Source organism: Protomyctophum parallelum (assembly GCF_964188405.1).
Source record: "Protomyctophum parallelum genome assembly, chromosome: 1".
In the NCBI taxonomy this organism is placed as follows: Eukaryota; Metazoa; Chordata; class Actinopteri; order Myctophiformes; family Myctophidae; genus Protomyctophum; species Protomyctophum parallelum.
In genome coordinates this window covers 12,147,571-12,167,020 of record NC_139697.1, presented here as the reverse complement: position 1 = coordinate 12,167,020, position 19,450 = coordinate 12,147,571, and the positions used below count along the sequence as shown (strand labels likewise).

Genomic DNA, 19,450 nt, shown 5'->3' with positions numbered 1-19,450 from the left:
TAGAAAAATCTAAACTATTATAACCTTGATCCTGACATATTACATGTAACCACAACAACCCACTCAGTGGAGCGGTTGCCTCTTAAGACCACACACACACACACACACACACAGTTGTCCCACAATACGCTGTTCCAAGCACTTGTTCACCCCGTCTCTCTGAGTTTCCCCCTCGCACCCAGTGTGTATTGTGTTGAGAATAATGTGTCTCTGTCTCTGTGTGTGTGTGTGTGTGTGTGTGTGTGTGTGTGTGTGTGTGTGTGTGTGTGCGCAAAGAGTGAGAGAGAGCTAGAGAGAGAGAGAGACTGGTGCATGGTGTGGCCTGGGACAGACACAGTGCCAAAACCAAGGGATATGCACAAATACACACAACCAAATTTGTATCAGCACAACTAGACACACACACACACACACACACACACACACACACACACTCACCGTGCAGCTGGCAGTCCTCTCTTGCCCAGGTCAGATCTAACCTTCTCTCCAATGTGACGGTAAACATCCACCAGCGTCGTTATGGAGGCCTCACGTACCTACACACACAGAGACAAAAGTCAAACATTAGTATTATATCGCTGTTGGACAGAAACCTCTCATTTCCATATTCTAACTTTTTGTGTGGTTTTTTGAGTAGTGCAGCCACTATAGACAGCTATGCGTGTCCCTGGATCCGTCCCTGGGTCCCTGGCTGGCTGGCTGTGTCCGAGCACAAAAATAGCGGTTGGTTTTCACCACCAAGTGTCACTGTTGTGACATATATATACTTACAGTATATACAGTTATTATGTGCGTGTGTTAGGACACACTAGGGCTGTCAGTTTACCTCTATAATCCCATTCGATTTTTCATTGCTTTATCATTTTTAATATTCGAAAATATTCAAATGAAAACCCCTCAGAATATCAAGTTTTGTATGCACGTTAGCTATTATTCCAACACCATGGTTGGCACAGGAAAAAAAAGAAAAAAGTTTCATTCGTCAGTCTATCATGAACGGGACAACTCCAGACTCCAGACCACCAACAGAATGCTTGGATATCACGATGAACAGGCCAGCAATGCATAGTCTGCAGATTACTTTTCTCTTGATGTTATTTTCCGGTTTTGGAACACCTGCCACTCATCACCACGTTCGGAAATAGCGCACTGACTGCACTGTGCAATGCAAGCTAATAGGCGAGTGCTCTCCGGTCCGGTGCGATATTTCCGAACGCAAATGTTCAGGAGTGGTGATCTGTCTGGTGCAGCCAATTCCCTGTTGCTTTCTTGTGCCTCTGCCATTAGCATTCGAATATTATTTATTTTCATTTTTGAATTTCATTCATATTATGAAATTAGTTCTGACAGCCCTAGGTCCGGACACACGCACATATTAACTGTATATATGATGTTTTCGGGTGTGACAGTATAGTACAGTACAGTACAGTAGACCCCCTGGGGACCCCCACACGGTAACTGTAATTTCTCAACCATTTCGCATCGCTCCACAGCCTCGGAGCACCTGTTGCGCAATCCTCGATGTTGCACAACAGTGGGACGTCATCGAAAATGTCCCCCCGTTTAGCCGACGACAAAGAAAACGTTAATAACTTACGATTTAAATCATCCAGTCCAATTCTAAGAAAAGATCCTGTGTTAGACGGCCCTCCGCTGTCCAGTCGCTAGTCGCGTTAGATTTAATCATGCCTCCCGTTGTTGTCAATCGCCTTTAGAGTGTTTTGGCTACATTTTGCTGCGCCAGCCACATCCCGTATAACTTCCGGTCCGTCGGTAAAAGTGCTCCATTGCTATAAATCGATTGGCTGCTATGATTTCATGGATTAAATAACCCCGGGCAATCGGAGGGTTAATCTGGTGTCCGTGAAGTCAGATGTAGAGTTGTTGCCCGGCTCCATATATGCAGATCTAGGTGATGATCCAGTCTTCTATCTTCTATCTCCATGTATGGCTATCCAGGGTTTGATGAGGCCAGTGTGGTGGCCACATATGGAGCATGTCTTGAGTGTACATGGTTTTGTGAGGTCAGATCAACATATGGAATGAATTCTGTATTGGCCATATATGATGCATATATGATGCATGTCACAATGATGTACAATGATGTACAATGATTAGTACTGATGAGTACTGACTGACGGGAGATCAACTCGTTTCCTCCCGACACAGTCTGTGCCCTGTGTCAACTCTCACCTCTGACACACACACACAGACATCACACACATGCACTTTGCGCACACGCATTCAAGTGTCTGGTTCTTGTGTGTGTATTAGTGTCTGTCTGGAATGGTTAATCTGGTGATGTCTGTTGGGGGGGGGGTGTTTTAAAAGCACCGGGATTACAGTTAACTTCCCCACACACAGATTAACCCATTCTCCTCTGACACTGACACACTGGCTTTACCATAGACAGTGTGTCATACAACTATTCCACAATCTCTGAATGAGTCTGGAACTACATCTACTCAATGTTATATAGAGTCTGGAACTACACCTCCTGGATGCTATATAGAGTCTGGAACTACACCTCCTGAATGTTATATAGATTCTGGAACTACACCTCCTGAATGTTATATAGATTCTGGAACTACACTTTCTGAACGCTATATAGAGTCTGGAAGTACACCTCCTGAATGTTAAACAGTCTGGAACTACACATCCTGAATGCTCACAGATGTTAAGTTACCAAATTACAACCCATAGGTGTCACTTTGAGCTACGTGATTGGCTAGATCTGTTGTGAAAGCTGCTGTGATTGGCCGCTAGAGCGAGGGATGCTGTCAGCACAACCCTGGAGTTCTCAAGAGTCCAGAGTGTGCCGGAGGAACAGTGTGTGGGTGGATAATGATTGGGTAGAGAATTAGGGGTGAACAGATTTTAGCTCAGCGATACAAGCCACTGAGCCGTGTCTGTGTGTGCGTGTGCGTGTGCGTGTGTGTGTGTGTGATGGGGCATTGTCATTGAGGGGTCTTGTTTCAGTGTTACAGTCTAATAACATGAATAATGTCATCAGTGTCAGCCTCGCTGCTGCCGAGAGACTGAATACAGCCCACTGTAAGCCATGGCCCACGCACTCACACACACTCGCATGCACACACACTATCCTTATTTTATAATTTGTAGTTCAATGGAATTGCGTGACAAAAAAGTTCTTGCAAGCCCGCCACGCATTACAATGTGATGCATTGTGAGCTAGCATGGAGATCAGCTATTTCATGTACGTGACTCAACTTCAAATCCCGGCACAACAATCAAGTCACGCGTAAAGAGAGAAAAATGACTACCTTCCTCACACTTTGTTCTTCTCTCGAGGAGAACAATTAATATGCAGAACACACACACACACACACACACACACACACACACACACACGGAAGGTGGCATCTCACCTGTGGATTCTGGTCTCCTGTCAGAGTACAGAGATGAGGAACTATTTTGCTGAGGCTGAGTGGCTGGGCGCCGTACCTGAAACAAACAAGCATGGATTAAGTCATTTACCGCCAACAGTGCCATGTGGTGTCCAAAAGGTGTACTCCAGGACCGCCAGCCATGCATTTAATACAGTGAGTCTCTTATTTTGAAAGCTTTTTCACTGGGAATCAGAGACCCAGGAAGTGAATTATCGCTTCTTCTTTTTTTTCATCGCATCTGAACCGGAGTGTAACGAGCGTGTATAGGACACAGTTGTGAACCGTAATCAATTGATATTAAAAAGGCGATATCGGTGCAGTGTGACAAACAATACATGTGTGTATGACCAACCATGTCCTAGATTTGTGAACCAGTGTGAAAGAAGACCCACATAGTCAACACAATATGTAACATTATAATGTTTTAGTAATATTGTTCCTGCCTTTCTACATACTGCCAACCAGGTGAACCTTTGCTTTTATATGAAATATAACTTGCTTCTGAACAGATTGCTAGTTTGTCAAAAGTAAAATAACCTATCTACAAGCTCTCAATGTGTCTGTAACTTAGAAGACATGCTGGCTTCTATGGAATCCAAATAACTTCCGAATTGCGTGGCTGGTATTTAGGACATGCTTCCAGGGGAATGATAAACCTGTACGTCAAAAGAAATCCCATTTTAAGCAGTTCTGAAGATGTTTTTTATTATTTGCACTTTTCAGTATTGTAATGGGTAAGCTGTTGTACATACATACATCTCATGGGTCCAAGACTCAACAGATCTCATTAGTCACATGAAATCACTGCAGAAACGTTCAAATCGAGAGCAAGTGAACGTACACACGCAACAAACGTCACATGTGAAGTTTCCCGGCTACACGTCGCGACGGTAGCATTCTCATGGAATAAAGCAAAGATGGAATGAAAATTTAATGGTGATGTGGTTTAAGCATTATTCAATCTAAACCGGCAGCTGTTCTACATACAACCAGTTGAAGACATTGCAGGTTGAGGCTTTATAACCTTTATGCATTCATGAAATATCCCAGACCATTCATGTTTACGGAAGATGCTTCTATTGATATTTTGACCACTTCAAATTAATCTCAAAATAACCAATGACCGAAAATAGTTGATCTACAACACTGCTTGTTGATCAGCTACTTCCGGGGCACGACTTACTTCCATAGAATCCAAATGACTGAAATCAGTCAAATCAGAAAACTTTAATACACACATTCTGAAAGCATTTTTTACCAGTTGTTGGAGTGTCGCTGTGCCATGAAGTCTACTTAATGTCCATAGGGTCCCACTGCGTGTGTGTGTGAAGTCTGTGTACAGTACAGTACAGTATGTGATGAGAAGCACAGCCACGCTATCAGGTAGCAGCTTAGCATTTAGCGGAACTGTGTCACCAGACTTTAGCAAAATGGTGCTAAAATTAGCAGTGCGATTCCAAAAGGCCCCTCGTGCATGGCGTGACCCCGTTCAGATGCGGTGGGGGTCTTTGAAATGGACAGAGCGGTTTGGGCGAGGAACCTACTTTCTCTCCAACAATGGGATCATGGGAATATTAGAATATGTGGGGTGTTTTTTTTTATTCAACCTGAAATCACTGTTTTGGGCATGCTATTATATAGGCAAACATAATAGCAGATCTACAAGCTCACACCTCTGTCATGATTCAACTACTTGTTTTATTAATTTCAAATAGGATTTTACAATTTAGGCATTTAGCAGATGCCCTTATCCAAGCAGAGTAAACTAACTCTAGTCAATAAACAAGGCAAATCACATCAATAGAGTACATAGAGAACAATGTAGGGGCTTAAATAGACATTAAACCTAGCATCTGTCTAAACAACATCCATCTATAAATGCACCAGGTCTCTCTCTGTGTGTGAGAGTGAGTGAGTGAGTGAGTGAGTGAGTGAGTGAGTGAGTGAGTGAGTGAGTGAGTGAGTGTGTGTGTGTGTGTGTGTGTGTGTGTGTGTGTGTGTGTGTGTGTGTGTGTGTGTGTGTACGCACGTCTGAAATCCACGTAACTCGAGAACTGTTGGCCCCACCGACACACACGTCCCACAACCCCACAAGGGGTGCAGTGCCTGGTGTCGAGTCGGTCGGACCCACGGTTGTCCAGAACCACCACAAAAGGCCTCTGCCAGGGCTCTGGACCTGATCACCCCTACGTATATCTCAACATAATGGAGCTGAGCATAAAGTTCATTACTTAACGGATGGGCGTAAAAACTAAAAGATTAGCCCATTTGGAACAGTGCAGACTTACAGGTTCACAGCTGCGCGGCTCTAAGCACAAAAACGCCTTGTAGTGTTGATGATGGAAAACACTGATGGTGAGATTACAATCGGTGCTCTATACCCTGAGAGGATTACGAGGCAGTGGAGGTATTTCAGTGATTTCACCTGATGAAAAACCTTAACGCTTCGGTGGCAGCAGAACAACACAGACAAAAGGCTCAGCGTCCTTTCCGTGACCCGTTTTTTTTAAACCGACTGTTTACAAACCTAGCTGTCCCCTGACCAACAACGAGGCTGTGTACACGCCTATCTGTCCCCTGTCCGTGCGGACATGCTTTGTGATCCTTTATAACAATTAGAAATGCATGGTAGCACGGTGGTTCTCAGCTGTCTTAAGACCATTCATTCCTGCCGTTTTAGCTGAACGCAAGTAAATTGTAGATGTGTAGCACCTTGTGTTATAAAAATAAACCATGGAGATACTAATTGATCCCACTTGAAAATGCTCTGTACTAAATGGCCATCACTGCTACTACTGTCTGTACTGTTTAAGCAGTGCCATGCATTGTTTGTGTGTGTGCTCGGCATGTGTGTGTGTATGTGTCATCTCCATGGATTCACACTAACAGAAACCATAAAAAGGATTAAGCCCAGGACGCTCGCGCGTGCGTACGTACGCATGTGTTCGTCTCAAACAAACAAAGCAGGCGTGCCCAACTTTGAAGACTGACTGACAGTATGCTTCATCACCCAAAAGGGAGGTAAAAACCCATTATATTTGTAGGATTCCATCACAACATGGGGGTTCTTCACCGTATCTGGTACACATGTTAAAAATGCCACCATCCCTTTGACCTCTGACCCAGGAAGTACTTTATATTATTAGGAAGTCACTCACGTGTTGAGGGTGGCGCTGAGACACTGACACAGTCCCTCTCTGCTGCGGAAGTTCTTGTGTTTGAAGCCCAGGATCAGCCTCTCCCAAACAAACTGCACGGAGAGAGAGGGGGGGGGGGAGAGAGAGAGAGAGAGAGAGAGGGAGAGAGGGAGGGAGACGGCAGTACAGTTACAGAAACCATCTGTAGGTATGAGTAAGTATGAGTCTCTCTCGAGCCAGACTGCTGCCTCCCACAATTTTCAAATGCTTCCGTCGTGCAGTCATACAGTCTGGAAGATGGAAGCACTGAAAATGATCCTGGGTTAACCCCGGCATCCGTCTCATCTTTGCAGTCACGTATATGTGTCCTACTGTATATGTAATTACCGGTATTCGAAGCATACAGTATATAGCTGGATGCTTAGCAGCATTGAAAATGTAAAAATAATATTAAACAGAGCGTGTCCAGGGAAGTTTCTCGCTGTGAATCCCTTAATCACCGTTACAGAGCCAGGAGGCTTTAAGCTTGTGTACTTTTCATCAGGAACACACCCAGAGGAAGTGCCTTCATTCACATGGATTATTGATCCTTCCCCTTCATACTGTTCCATCATCCTGTTCATAATATCCTGCCACTATCCAGAGAGCTGCCACAAGGTGTGCCTTGTGATTTGAGTGACATGATGAAGCAAAAACTAAATCAGACCCGTCTGATGTGAGTGCACTGTACTGTACTGTACTGTACTGTACTGTACTGTACTGTACAAGCCCTTTTCCCTGGCCTGTCTGTGTCTGTGTGTTAGGCTGTGCAACAGTGACACTTGGTGGTGAACAAACCTATCCCTATTTAGATGGGGTAAACCCTGGCCTGAGTGGTTAAAATACTATAGTCTTTCAGGTTGGCCGTAGTGCTGTAGGTAGAGCAGCCGTCGGTTCAATTCCTGACTCCTCCAGGTTGTTTTAACTGACATTGAACCTCCAACTGCTCCTCTGTGTGCTCATTTGAGCAAGGCACTGCTGCTTCAATGCAGAGGAGTCACAGATTGTGTTTTAATTCTTAAGATTCCATGCTGTATTGATGTGGCAACATTGATCAAAAATAACAATTCTTATACATTCTCTAATTGTGTAGACCTCTTGCAAATTAAGTAAAGCAGATGTTTAACAATAATTTAACTCTTGAGTGTAAAATGAAACCAAATGGACCCATAAAAATTAAAATAAAGATTGAATAAGGGTCCATTTGGTTACCAACTCCCCATCATTTAGCTGGGGACCACCTGGAGCCTCCTCAAGGATCACTGGTGGTCCCCTGACCACTGGTCAAAAAACACTGATTTAGAGTATGCAAAATGGTTACATCCGCATACTCTGAGTTAAGTGATGATTTTACTCTGTGTGTGTGTGTGTGTGTGTGTGCCTGTGTGCCGTCCGGCGGAGCCAAGCTTCGACAGAGAGTGTCAAGGGAAGTTTCTCGCTGTGAAGCCCTTGATCACCGTTACAGTGATGATTTTACTCTGTGTGTGTGTGTGTGTGTGTGTGTGTGTGTGTGTGTGTGTGTGTGTGTGTGTGTGTGTGTGTGTGTGTGTGTGTGTGTGTCTCACCATAGGCGAGGCAACCTGTTCCATGCAGCGTAGGATGAGAGCTTGGCTGTTTTCCCTGACCTGGTCCTTACCGTCACCCAGTCTGTCTATCAGAGCTGGCAGAACTGGAGGGGGGAGAGAGGGAGAGAGAAAGAGAAAAGAGGGAGGGCAGAGATGGGGGGTGGGGGGGGCAGAAAGAGAGAACGAGAGAGAACGAGAGACAAAAAGGTTAATATTTCACATCAATATTTAAAATGTAGGCATTTATCAGAGTCAATCAGACGGTCTTATGGAGAGCGACTTACAATAATAAGCATGGTAAACAGTAACACAGGATGTGCCCACTGGCGGGCCCCACCTTCACTTAATGCAGCCCCTCAGGTTAATATCAGAATACTGATATATAATTGATGACCCGCTATAATTACTCACTTAAATGTCCAATGTATTTGTATTTAGTTTATAAATTAAATAAAAAGGTTACTTTTCAGGATTCCAAATTGAAAAAGAGCTAAAGATAATTCAGGATTTCAGTTCAAATAAAAACACAAATAGCTGATCTACAAGCTCAAAACGCGTTGCAGTGCGACACGTAATAATGCAATGACAGTGTCACAGTAATATGTAATGTGTGGAAATATAGTGGCCTTCTCCATCATCAAAGTTTCCCACCCCTGTAATAACACACACACAGAAAGCAGAGAGAGTGCAGTGCCTCAGTGAACTACAGGATCACAAGGACCTAGAGAAATCTAATTAGACCAGTGGTTGGTGGTTTGTCTATTAAATCAAGTCAACTGAAGTAGTATAAACAAAACAAATGCTGCCCCCTAGTGGAACAAAAAGGGGAGGAGAAAAAAAACTCCTGCATGATGTCAACATTGGCAGCCATGAGGAATGTGGAAGGAGGATTTGAGCTTATCAGCTGTGTGTGAGTGCAAGTGTGTGTGAGAGAGCGAGAGAGAGAGAGGGGAAATTAATCCTTGAAAAGGTGAACAGAAAGAGAGAGAGAGAGAGAGAGAGCGAGAGGGGAAATTAATCCTTGAAAATGTGAACAGAGTGAAGACAGTTTTGTCAGGCCTGATATTCCACAATGTTTACTTTTGGGACTGAGCCAAGTTAAAGGTTAAAAAGGATAAAAGTTAAAAGGATAAAAACCACTTAGTTTCACCATGACCTCCCTATTGTATAGGCAGGACGAGGTTAAACCAGGCAGGAAGTTCAACGACGACCTGAAATATCTTTCTGGAATCTTAAAAAGCTCGTATATACTCGCACAAAGTCTCCGAGAGGCAGAAGTTTCAAGATCCCCCATTCTAAGTGTCTCCCCAAGTGCCTTACATCCTGTGGGAGAACAGATTTAGATTTAAACACTGCCAGGCCATGTGCTCTGGATTGTTAACAGTCTGACGCAGTACAGTATAAGTTGCTGTGCTTTTCAATGTGCGGTGGTGACTCGTTGAGAGTCAGCAAAATAAAATAAAAAGCCACGAGCGTGTTTCAGTACTGATGCCGACGCACAAAACATCAGATGACGATGTTGCTGCGTCTGGATTCTAATGTGTGAGGAAAACGTCCTCTAAAACCAGTGGCTCTCTCTTTAATAACCTTTCAGTCGAGAGTAGTGACCCCCCAAAATAATCACATTTGAACTGGGGAGTGGGGACCCCCCTCACCCTGACAAGCACTTGGAATAGTAGGAGTTGAGGCATTTGCAGTGCACTCTTTAGGTCCTATTTGACAATTTGGCCAATATTTGACAATTTTTCATAACTGCAGTATAGTTTGTTTATTACCTTTGAATCAGTAATGGTCAAAAGTAATCAATGTGCATATACTGCATCCTGGGGGTGCCGAGTGCCGACCCACAATTTGAGAACCATATATAAACTCAAATGTACATGGCACTCAAGCAAGCAAGCGCACACACTCGTTCAGATGAAATGGGAGATGACATCACTCTCGCAGATGATGAAATGGGAGATGACATCACTCTCGCACATGATGAAATGGGAGATGACATCACTCTCGCACATGATGAAATGGGAGATGACATCACTCTCGCACATGATGAAATGGGAGATGACATCACTCGCCCACTTATGTTTTGGGATAGGAATGCGTGTGTGCATGTGAAAATAAAAGTTACCACAACAGCTGGTTGCCGAGGAAACAAGGACAATGCCCGCAAACACAAATGTGACAAGGGGGGCATTGTCACAGAGAGAGAGACAATGTTACGTCATCTGCTGAAGTTAGCATCAAACGTGCACACACACACACACACACACACACACACACACACACACACACACACACACACACACACACACACACACACACACACACACACACACACACACACACACACACACACACACACACACACACACACACACACACACACACACACACACACACACACACACACACACACACACACAGTTCCACCAGACCACCACTAGTGTATACAATGTCCAGCTGGGTCAAAAAAGTAGCTAGCCAGATGTCGTGCGAGTGTACAGTATGTTTTCGTGCCTGCCTTCTACTCTTAACATTTCCATGCCTGAGGAGCTAGAGGAGGATAAGACTTTGAAAATAAGGAGCTTAACAGAATTGGAATAAGATTTCTGATTATTTTGTTTTTAAAGAAAGAAGGCCGACTGTCAACAATACACAAATGTATCAAATGTGATGTTTTGACACATACGATCTCATATCCCCATGTATCCATTATTCTGTTATAATATATAGGATGATCGGAATCACCTATTAACCCATCAAAACCAGGAAAGCATCGGTGCCGATTTAGACTGTCGTGTTGGCTATTCAAAAATAGCTATTCTTGAACATGTATGGAAAAAATGTTGAAAGTTTTAACACAAAACTTCTCTTCTGGTGGTCCCTAGCACAAAACATTTCATTACAAACTCCTAAAACACCTCAATGGAACACATAAGATAACTTGTGTAGAACAGATTTTATTTTATTTTATTTTAGGGGGATTAGCTTTTTTGCTACTCGTAAGAAATGCTCAGACGCAGTTAGAGTTGCAGAGCTCCTTATACAGACACCAGTGGTAGGCCAATCAGAAAGGATACTCGTCATCTAGTGAAAAAAGTTTGTAATATAAAAAGGTTTCAGGCAGGATATGTTCTATCTGGCAGGCAGCTGGCACTTGTGGAACACCCTGAACTTGGCTCATCTATTCCGTCAACCTTCCTTCGGTTCCTTTGTTGGATATTTTCAGTATGAGAGCCCGATGCCTCTGGCCTGGCCAATGGCTGCACTCCTCCTTTTGACTGATGTGTGTGAATGAAACGCCTGGGGCCAATGAGAGGTCTCGGTTACGTCAAAGCCCTGCCCTTTTTAAAGAGATCGTCTCGTTTCACTTCCACCGAATGAGTGCTGCCGGGCAAGACGCGCAAGGTTGTGCGTGCACGCACACACTTTATATTGCCATGGATCAATTGCTAATTAGTCATTATGCTCTTGTGTGTGTGTGTGTGTGTGTGTGTGTGTGTGTGTGTGTGTGTGTGTGTGTGCAGACATGTAACAAGGAGAGGATAGCAACACAGAGAAAAAGAAACAGAGAGAGGGAGAGCGGGCAGAGGAGAAAAAGAGAAAGATTCCAGAGCTGACAGCCATGACTTTAGAGAGATGTCACACACGCACACACACAGTTACATAGCCTAAACCCAGTTGTGTGTGTGTGTGTGTGTGTGTGTGTGTGTGTGCGTGCGTGTCAAGAGGAAGAGGCTGGTGATAATGATGACAACCGGTGACACCTGCCACAGGGCGCATACAGTAGGGGGCCAAAAACTTGCATAACACTCAAAAAACACAAACATACAATGGTGTCCGAAGCAGCACTACGTATGTGCATGAGGTCATGTGTGTTATTAGGCGTGGTTTCAGGGGTGCGTAATGGGGTGACCTACAGTACAGCACCGCCACCACACAGTGACAGACCATTTACACGCTAATGGGGTGACCTACAGCACCGCCACCACACTGACCATTTACACCCTAAATATAGAGAGACTAAGAGATAAAGAATAGCCCAGAGAGAGAGAGGAGGGGGGGGGACGACGACCAGCCCATGCTGCTGCTGATGTGTCTTAGAGGAAGGACAAAGTTGAAGTGAGACTAGAGAGTTGTGGGGGCACGGAAGTCACAACGCAATGAATGGACTAGTGTACAACCACACACAACTGGGTTTAGGGTGTGTGTGTGTGTGTGTGTGTGTGACATCTCTCTAAAGTCATGGCTGTCAGCTCTGGAATCTCTCTTTCGCCTCTGCCCCCTGTCCCGCTCTCTGTTTCGCTCTCTCTCCTCTCCTTGTTACTTGTCCACACACACACACACACACACACACACACACACACACACACACACACACACACACACACACACACACACACACACACACACACACACACACACACACACACACACACACACACACACACACACACACACACACACACACACACACACACACACACACACACACACACACACACACACAGCTTAGACCAACAATGCAGAAGGCACGGCTCAAGAGTAGTTACGTCAAAAGTACAAATACCTCCAGACTCTGAACAACGGAACACATTGTGAAGAAAGCTTCTAAAGTGTGCCGCACTGCCGCTCACTCAGCACTGTGTGTTCACTCTGGAACTCTAGTTAAAAGCTAAATGCATGGCCTGGAACTACACAGTAAAACATACCTAGTGACAGTTAAACTCTCCATCCACTTTACTTTTCCTGTCAATCTACCATGTGGATTTTACCTGCAAAAGTCAACCTTGTGGACAATGTGGTTGAATTGGCTTGTAACGACTCACTCAACTCACGATACGATTCAAATCACGATACAAAGATGTTATGTTGCTATAGTATATCCTGTACGTACAGGATCCGCTCATCCGGCTACTGAATCCAACAAGAATCCAAAGGTGGGTTTCCGTCTTGAAGGGTAAAGCTCAAACCACACCACAGGGTCGGGTTGGGACAAAGTGTTTAAGGTAAACCACACCAATGCAACTCATTGAGTTGCAATGAGTTGCATTGGTGTGGTCTACTTTAAAAACGTTTTGTCCCAAGTTAGGACAAAACGTTTTTTTAAGGTAGACCAGCAGCACTGTTTATATACCATAGGATAGGTCAAGTAATGTGACGCATCACCGCCACAAATAGTCCTACAGCATTATATAAGTATGCACTTCTGCATACCTCAGGTACAATTACTTGGATTCATGAACATTGCATGAGACGTGCAGTGTCTGTCAGCGAGAGACGAGAGAGTGAGAGAGAAAAGCAGAGATCCAGGCAGAGTTCCACTGCAGGTCGCTCGTGTAAAGGTTTACAGACAAGACGGACAGAACTGTTTTTATCTATAAAACGTTTAGAGGTTTAATAGGTAGGTCTATCAGGTTGGTTGGAATGATTTAAAACACAGTCATTTAGTTTTGGAATCGCAATGGCAAGCATTCTCGCTACAAGGAAATGTCGGCTCAGCATAGCAGCGCATCGCAGCAAGGGCAGAATCCATTTCTTCCGGCCGATGCACCGGCCGGTAAGCACCGTCGGCCGGTCCGTAGGTGCGTCGGCCGGTCCGTGATTATGTCGGCCGGTCCGTGATTAGGTCGGCCGGTCCGTGATTACGTCGGCCGGTCCGTGATTACGTCGGCCGGTCCGTGATTACGTCGGCCGGTCCGTGATTAGGTCGGCCGGTCCGTGATTATGTAGGCCGGTCCGTGATTAGGTCGGCCGGTCCGTGATTAAGTCGGCCGGTCCGTGATTGAGAGGCGGTCCACCCCAGGAGGTTAGACGGGACAATAGTCCGATACGGGAGGGGAGGTGCGTGCGTGCGTGCGGGGGTAAATGTGTCAAGTCACGTGACCACTGGCTGTGCTACGAATATGAATTATTATTATTATAGCTAACTTAATACTTCCTGCTGTAAAACACCCAATCATATCGTTATCTTTCTTCATATAATTTTTTTTTTCTGCTCTCGTTGCAAAAGACCGCCTCCCAGTGGAACGTTTCTTTAAGGTAAGTCACGGCTTTCTAATAGTCTAGGGGTCTGTGCAAATGCCTCTCGATTTATTGCTCCGTGTGGCACCTGGTTCGGATCCCGCTCATGGCAAACTTAAAAACTTTTATTTTATAATGTTCCTTCGTAGCCTTTATTGTGTATGGACACAATAGCTACATTTTAGACTGTATCATTATTGTATATTATATTTAAAAAAATAGCCGTATTGAATTAATACATATTTAATTATTTGATAGGCAGGCAGGCAGGCAGGCAGGCAGACAGACAGACAGACGCGCAGACAGACACGCAGACAGACAGACAGACAGACAGACAGACACCAGGCAGGCAGGCAGGCAGGCAGACAGGCAGGAAGGCAGACAGACAGACAGACAGGCAGGCAGGCAGACAGACGACAGGCAGACAGACAGACACGCAGACAGACTGTCTGTCTGTCTGTCTGTCTGTCTGTCTGCCTGCCTGCCTATCAAATAATTAAATATGTATTAATTCAATACGGCTATTTTTTTTAATATAATATACAATAATGATACAGTCTAAAATGTAGCTATTGTGTCCATACACAATAAAGGCTACGAAAGAACATTATAAAATAAAAGTTTTTAAGTTTGCCACGGTGCTTACCGGCCGGCACGTCGGCCGGAAGAAATGGATTCTGCCCTCCCTCGCGCATCGCATGAAACAAACACCTCACCATTCAAAAACGTCCCCTCATCATGGAACCTATTATCTTAAACATATTAAACAAATTCTAAGTTAACTGACGATAGATTGATGAGCCAAACATAATATATGATGAATTTAAAGGTTCAACTTCCAGCCGCCATGAGTTAACATTATTGCTGACTATTGCTGCTGATTACACTGAGCCTCACTGATTCCGTCTATTATGATAAACTTTTCATTTCATATCGCACCATATGCACTCGTAGGCCTAGAACTTAGGTCACCAGAACAGCACGAACAGAGAAAAGAAAGTTAAAAAAAAGTAATACCAAAAAGGTTTACTGCGGTAATGAACCTGATACCGCGGTATGCGTTACATACCGGCGGTATGGCGATATTGCCCTAGTCCCAACCTGACCCTTTGGTGTGGTTTGGGCTTAAAAAACCCAAACAGGGTTCCCCTTTTCCAGACAAATTTCTATCTCTTATTTTTTTACGTGCCCTCTGCTGTTTGCATCACGATTCAAGTTGTGATTTAATCGTGATTTAAATTGTCACCGGTGTGACTCGATTTTAATCGATTATGATGATATTGTTACATGACTGTGATGTAACCTGACAAATATACCTAACATTGATACTCTGCTGATGCTATAACTCATGTACAACGCAGTGACACAAGTCTGTAACTGACAGCGTATTAAAACCAACTGGACCCTTATAGGTCTGTAACTGAGAGTGTGTCGAAACCAAATGGACCCTTAAGGCTCTGATGCTCGTTTCCACTTGTTCACATCACCCGTTTCAAAACAAACATACCTGTACGTCGTCCACTGCCATGAAAGTCAGAAATATAAAGCGGTTACCTTTCTCATTCTGGACGGTCTGTGCGGAGCGTCAACGCTCCCAAATTGAACTGAGCTCTGAAAGACGCTCCCACAGGTTTTGACGCACTCACTGCACCGGATGCCTCCGCTGTGGCTACAGCCAATGTAAACAATGGGTCGGACGCAAGGAGCGGATGACACCGTCAGCCTTTACGGGTCCATTTAGTTCCATTTTTACACTCTTCAGGGTTCAATTCACACAGAGGATTTTACAGTGTTGATAGGGGCGCTGTGAGGCACTTTGAGCTTGTAGATAGTCTATTTTCACAATATTTATCTGTGGAACCGAGTTAAACTATATGTAATGCATCACGTCCTACAATTCCAAGTGCTTGTCAGGGTGGGGATCCCAGTACAACGATGATGGGGGGGGGGGGGGGGGGGGGTTGCGGCCTGAAAATGATTAGAATCACTGCTATAGAGAATAATTTATTCTCCGATATAGAGGTGTGTGTGTTGCGTCATTAAACCAGTTTAGACAAGAGAGGGTGTAGCAACAAGCAGACTCGTCCAAACTGTGACGAGTAAAACGCTGATCACTGCATTTTGAAGGTAGGCTAGAAACCAGGTTTCTCCGTGTTAATAAAGGCTGGATGATGATGCCAGGTCTCACCTGTGCCCAGGTGTCCCTTGAAGCGTTCCCCTAAGCGGTCGACGAACGCCCCGCAGATGTCTATTCCCACAAGAACCACCTGCAGGAGACACGACAGAAAGATGGAGAAAGAGAGACATGGTTAATGTGGGGTCAACATCAGACAGTTTGGCCGTTTCACGTTAATACCAATGTTGGTCCTGGATCTTCTTCCACCGTGATGCTGGTGGTAGGAGGTGTGGCAGCCTGGCAGGAAGACGGTACAGTTCAGCAGAACAGTGTTAACCCTATATCGTAACTGTCGGGGCAGAAACCGCATATCTCCAGATTTAAAAATGTTTCTTTTTGTAAATTAATGCCCTGCAGCGTCACACAACAAAAGCATAAAAAGTAGCAGATGTACAAGCTCGAAACGTGGTGCAAAGCGACGCGTTTTGAGCTTGTAGATCTGCTACTTTCGCCGCTTTTGAATTGTGAATCGTGAAAAGTAACAGGTTTGTATCTTTCGGTTTCCACCCGACAGAGACGATACATTACCGTGTTGACCGGGTCAGGCTGGATTCTGTACCTGATCCTCAACACCTCAACACCAAACCTCTTGGACTAAAATAGCAGACCTGCATGTGATTTTAGATTGGCTAATGACATGCGCAGAATAGGAAGGCTACTAGGCTAGGATCCGTGTGATTTAAACCCACAGTCCGAAACGTATAGATCCATAAACGGTATATGGAGCATTTCTATATCCATAGTCTTCCTCCAGAGTGCTAGTTGACGATGTGCATTTCATTCACCCACTCACACAAACACACATTGACACACCACAAACAAATACAATGGAGGCTGGAGTTCAACCATGCAAAGCACCAACCCCTGCTCATCAGGAGAGGTTAGGGCCTAGGGGTCTAGTGCCTTGCTCAGGGTCAGGGACACTTCCACGGATCATAAGGACCCTATACTTCCATGTTAACAGCCAGCTACTACACCCTCGGGTCCAATGACACATGTGTTGCTATTGATACCATAACAAGCCTTGGGGAGGTTTCCCTCCCCAAGGCTTTGATCACATTATAGAAATGCCACAGTCGTTTATTTTTTACGATGGCTGTAGCCGTTGTGTGTATGGTACAATGTTGGGCCTGTGGGGGATGATGAGGTTATGAATCTGATACGCGGTCGGCAATGTGTCTGTGAGTGTGTACGTCATGTTGCTGAATGCTTTGTAGACGTGCTTTGTGCCATCATCATTCATGAGTGACAACACCTTCTCTCATCTTCCCCTACCACCAATGCTACCGTTGCACTTAAAAATATTTTCACGGGGGGGAAAAATAGAATAAGTTCGCCGAGTTCACTCGTTTAAGTGGGTGCCAGCCAGCACACAGCCAGAGAAATGGGTTCCTTTCCAAGTCCACTGGGGATTAGATCATGTCACTCTTTAAATGGGTTCCTTTCCAAGTCCACTGGGGATTAGATCATGTCACTCTTTCATGCTCTCATGCATCTTAATCACTTCTACTCGTGTGAAACAGACTTGAGTTGCAGCTGTACTTTATCATCTTGAATCACATTACGCAAAATCAATCTTTTTGCCCAAAATAGCCCAACAAGCTCGCTTGTACATATTAGAATAAACGTCTCTCATTGTGTATTCTGTTATGGTTATGGGCGGCTATTTTAGAATGCCAAATATAATGTATTATTCTATATTTGTCAATCTACAGTCAACACTAGAGGCACTTTTCACAGCATCAATGTACTCATTCTGACTCCAACTGCAGTTGTCAATCTAACAGCTGACCTGACTTCTACATGCTTACCATCACTATGGCAGCGAATGTGTACTTGTGTAACTATTTGTGTGTCGCCCTTATCTTTAGCGAAGATCCTTCCTTATATGACCATAGTCTCTCTGTTATAGTGGGCAATAAGAACCGTCTGGGATTGGGGTTGGGGAGGCTTGCGCCCGGAGGGGCTGCCGGAATAGGCGAGGCGGCCTGTTCCTTACTCTCCGTGTGCCGCTACTCTGCTGAATCTTCTTAATAAAATCTCAACACTTCATCTTTGGAAGATTATTTAATCTACTGGTACAACAATTCTTAGTAAAGAACATAGTTGCCATATGGCCTGGGCCATATATTATACACAACTCCAATATGTCAAGTCAACAATGTTTTTGAGTTGTACTACCCGACCTGCGGTCAACGGGTCCTCCCAACAATGACTAAGTAGGCCTCAGCCAAGCTGCACCTTAGAGAAAGCACTTCCTCCGTTCACTTAATAAAACACTATTCATCAAGACACCATTGTTGGATTGTTTTCTTTCCGCCTGGCCTTATATTTCCAGTGAGACATGAGTAGGGAAGTGAAACGGGGCATGTGACATTTGTGCTTGTATTGTATCATCATCATGGACTCCCTCCCTGTCCCTCAACTCATCCCCATCCAACTGACCATGGACCTGTGGGGAGTCTGCTGGAGACTGTAAATGTAAAAAGGCATTTAATTGCATAGCAGACATGACGTCCACATACCAGCTGTGACAGTGTAACAGGAAACATATTCCAGAAATGGTTGGAACCGATTCCGGTTCGTCAATATTGGATCAGGTTCCGAAACCCAACCCTAGACTGGATCAGACCTCAGGTCCATCATCGTCAAATGATAAAAGACAGGATATTAAAAAGGGTATCTTTGAAAAACAAAGAAAAGGTCCCACATCAGGACAGACAAATCATTGTCTGTCCTGATGAAGGTCTAATCGACCGAAACGTCGACCTAATAAAGAGCAACATTTTGGCAAGTGTCTGACGGTGTGCGGGACCTTTTTTGTTTTTCCCAAGATACCCTTTTTAATATATGCTCTATCGCCCTATGCACCCGTCACTAGCCTTCTGAGGTGTGCATCAGCCTTTTGCTGAGGATATAACTGGATGTTCTGCGCTGATGAACCGTGTCCACGGTCAAGTCTGTTTAATTTATAGGGTACCAAATCATAGCATAGTTGTCTCATGACAGTTTTCATATAGAGCAGGTCAACAGACTCAACACCATACTCTTACAGAGACCCAACAATTCCCGCCAGCACTTGGCAACAGCTGAAAGGAA

General features: G+C 44.6%; 1 protein-coding gene across 11 annotated transcripts in view; it reads right to left on the bottom strand.

Annotated features, from left to right (window-relative positions):
- Positions 1-19,450, bottom strand: part of clasp2 (cytoplasmic linker associated protein 2) — a 116,663-nt gene that overhangs the window by 85,997 nt on the left and 11,216 nt on the right. For all 11 annotated transcript variants that reach the window (XM_083763702.1, XM_083763709.1, XM_083763713.1 and 8 more), the window contains exons 2-6: positions 16,364-16,442; positions 8,152-8,255; positions 6,569-6,660; positions 3,390-3,465; positions 439-536 (exon numbers count right to left, since the gene is read on the bottom strand). In XM_083763702.1, the coding sequence (XP_083619828.1) occupies positions 439-536; positions 3,390-3,465; positions 6,569-6,660; positions 8,152-8,255; positions 16,364-16,442 (449 nt within the window). The remainder of the gene's footprint in view (positions 1-438; positions 537-3,389; positions 3,466-6,568; positions 6,661-8,151; positions 8,256-16,363; positions 16,443-19,450) is intronic.